At 44.2% G+C, this 2,930-nt stretch overlaps 1 protein-coding gene across 1 annotated transcript in view; it reads right to left on the reverse strand.

Annotated features, from left to right (window-relative positions):
* abi3bpa (ABI family, member 3 (NESH) binding protein a) overlaps positions 1-2,908 on the reverse strand; it is a 5,984-nt gene extending 3,076 nt beyond the window's left edge. Inside the window, exons 1-4 of the mRNA XM_031869526.1 lie at positions 2,191-2,908; positions 1,706-1,798; positions 1,356-1,565; positions 895-1,000 (exon numbers count right to left, since the gene is read on the reverse strand). Coding sequence (XP_031725386.1) covers positions 895-1,000; positions 1,356-1,565; positions 1,706-1,798; positions 2,191-2,590 — 809 coding nt within the window. The 5' untranslated portion in view covers positions 2,591-2,908. The remainder of the gene's footprint in view (positions 1-894; positions 1,001-1,355; positions 1,566-1,705; positions 1,799-2,190) is intronic.
* Between the last annotated feature and the right edge of the window lie 22 nt (positions 2,909-2,930).

Below are 2,930 nucleotides of genomic sequence, written 5' to 3' on the forward strand. Positions count from 1 at the left end.
ACACACACACACACACACACACACACACACACACACACACACACACATCTGATGGTTATTCCATGTGCTGCATTCAGATGTCCTGGCAATAGTTTGGCCAGCAAACCCAGCCCAGGGGAGGGTTCTGGTGAGTTCTGAGACTCCAGATGCTGAGATCTAGATGAAAACTCTGGAAACCTCTCCACCCAGATTTGTCCTCAGCTTTTGTGTCGCTTAGGCCATTTTGTAATTCCCTGCACATTTAAAAGTAGGCCACTAATAGCCTTTCCGTGCCATTTAATACTCCTCTTGATGAGATCTACAATGAAGATTAGTAATGTAATCAGCCAGCAGTTCAAGCATACAGTATTTTCAAGGTGTCCATGGAGTTTTCTTATAAACTAACGAAAGCAATGTGTACAATCAAGACAAACTGTGTGTATTCTTTAGCTCACGATGAATGCATTTCCTTCCTCATGAAACACTTGCCAAGCCGATTATTCTTAAAAATACTGGCTAGAAGAATGCTTCACTGACTTTGTTGGTGCGTTGGTGTCTTTCTTGGTATGTCACTGCCGCCTATTGATCAGTGGAATAATATGATACCATTGGCAGCAATATGTATCACGTCACCTGCATGCACGTGCAAGCATGAACGTACTCCTGCATGGGATAAAAAAAACAGGGGACCCTCTCAAAGAAAAGCTGTTCCATAGCGCTACTAGCAGTTAAAAAAAAACATGGGGAACCTTTAAGCAAGATGTTTATGCGGACAACATTATGTTAATGTAAAGCTGGTAGGTGCTCCAAAACTATACCTAATGAGAGTACCCAACCAACAAAGGAAAAAAGTGTTAAGGTAGCGAGTTCCATTTTTACATTACATGATCTGTCTAACATGTCTGAGCCACATACCTGCTCTCTGGATTGAGATTCTCCACGGCTGTGTGTGTCTGGTTGGTGGTCAGTACGGACACCTCCTCTCCATTTGGTCCTTTAGTGGTGGATACGACTTCATACTCTGACGACAGGAGCAGGAATATCAGTGTGCTTTTAGTAGCACAAACTCCACATTTCAAGTATATCAGGTATGGCTGATAAGAGAGTGGTTCCATTTACATCTTTACAACTTGCTGTTAAGAATGGAGACACAGCATAACTAAGTGGAGGTGGAGCTGTCGTGCAAAACAAAACTAGACTTGTTGGCAAATATAAAGAGGTTTGACGCAATTCGAACCAGGAGGCTCGCCGACCCAAGAGGTTTGGGAAGCCGAGGACATCGCTGAATAAGGCTCCAAACCCCAGTTCTGTCCCTTTGCCTTAAACATGTCAGCCTTTCACAGTATTCTGTGTATATCTTATTGTATTTACAGTACCTTTGGTTTCATTGTCAGATTTCTGCCAGTCAAGAATGATGAAAGACGGGCATCCCTCCACAGTAACCACGGTGAGGTTGGAGGGAGGGATGCGGGGAGGACCAGTCACGTTCTGATCACCCCCCTCCTCGTCAGGGAAGTAAGTGAGGGAGGAGGTGATGGAGCACGGCTCATCTGGCTTTTTATCGGTCTTGTATATCACATGGGGAGCTGCAGACAGGTACAATAAAAACAGCCATTCTTCATTCATGCTTCCTTTTTCACTTAAACGATTGAGAGAGCTGATGATTTCAATGACGAAGCTTTTAGAACTGCAGTGGAGATGTAAAACTGCCATGATGAAGTCATACCAACAAAGCGCTTCTTGCCCATGATGTCTACTTCTGACGTAGGCAAGGGCCTGAAAATGGAGGAGTTTTCATTATTTATGTCGAAACGGCTGGCTGAAAAGAAAAACAGGAGAGAGAAGTTGGGGTTAGATCGGTGTGCCAGCAGTCCCTGGCAGCTTTCTCTGTCTCTCATTTTCACAGCTCTGGCGCTGGGTCGATAACGAGCCAGCTCAGCACCTGCTCTGGCCTGCACTCTGGCTCTGCCTCTGACAAATGATGTGATAAAATGTTCTTGTTTCTTTCCTTACCTTACTATAGGCTTCACACCTACAAGCTGCATCGCCAATACCTCTTGATTATTATCACGCGCATACATCGACTCGACATCGAGTCAAAAAGCTTTTTCCATCACATATTTTCTCTTGTTCATGGAGGTATACTCAATTCAAATTTCTCTAGAAAGTCATATCTTTCATCTTAAGAAGGTTAATTTGTGTTACTCATACTGTTTACTGCCGGGGCAGAGGTGGTTGTCTGCCGCTGTCGGCGCTCTTGCTTGGGCTTGGCTGTGACCAGAGGGAATGGCTTCAAGATGGATTCCTTGTCTCCCTGTTTCAGGTCCATGGGTTTGTCTGAGGACAGAGCAGCGGGAGGAGGAGAATAGATCAGTTGTTCACCCTCATCATCTGACTCATAGTCATACACAGTTGTGATCCATCTGCTCTGGCCATCCTCACTGAGCAATTCAGTGGCGTTTTCCTGGCTGCTATAAAGATCAGAGATGGCTTGGTGAGTAATATCTCTTGTGCTCTTTAAAGGAGGAAAAAAGGTCACCCAGAATACATCTGCTGAGACCAAGGATGCCCAGATGCTCAGAACCATGCACACACAGAAACACAAACACATACAAACACACAGGCTTTGTACACACAAGAGGACAGAGAATGTCCAGAAAAAAGCCTTGGCAACAAGATTTCTCAGATGAGCTATAGTGTTAACATTAATGCTGTTTTGTTCAACAGTAAACACAGTACATTTCCTTGCAAGCTGATTTAGGAGTTGTTTAGTTGCAAACAATAGCTTAAGAGCTCAAGCTTAAGTGGTTCTCAAACTGCAACAAAGGGCGTAGAGGCATTGCGGCCGAGACTTATTTGACCTTGTGGAAAAATATGGAGTGGAGCTAAAGTTGAATAAATCGGATTCATGCGGGACTAATAAACAAGCAAGAGTGCTTTCACAACAACAT

The sequence above is a fragment of the Anarrhichthys ocellatus genome, unplaced genomic scaffold (assembly GCF_004355925.1).
Source record: "Anarrhichthys ocellatus isolate YVR2014 unplaced genomic scaffold, GSC_Weel_1.0 scaffold47, whole genome shotgun sequence".
Classification (NCBI taxonomy): domain Eukaryota; kingdom Metazoa; phylum Chordata; class Actinopteri; order Perciformes; family Anarhichadidae; genus Anarrhichthys; species Anarrhichthys ocellatus.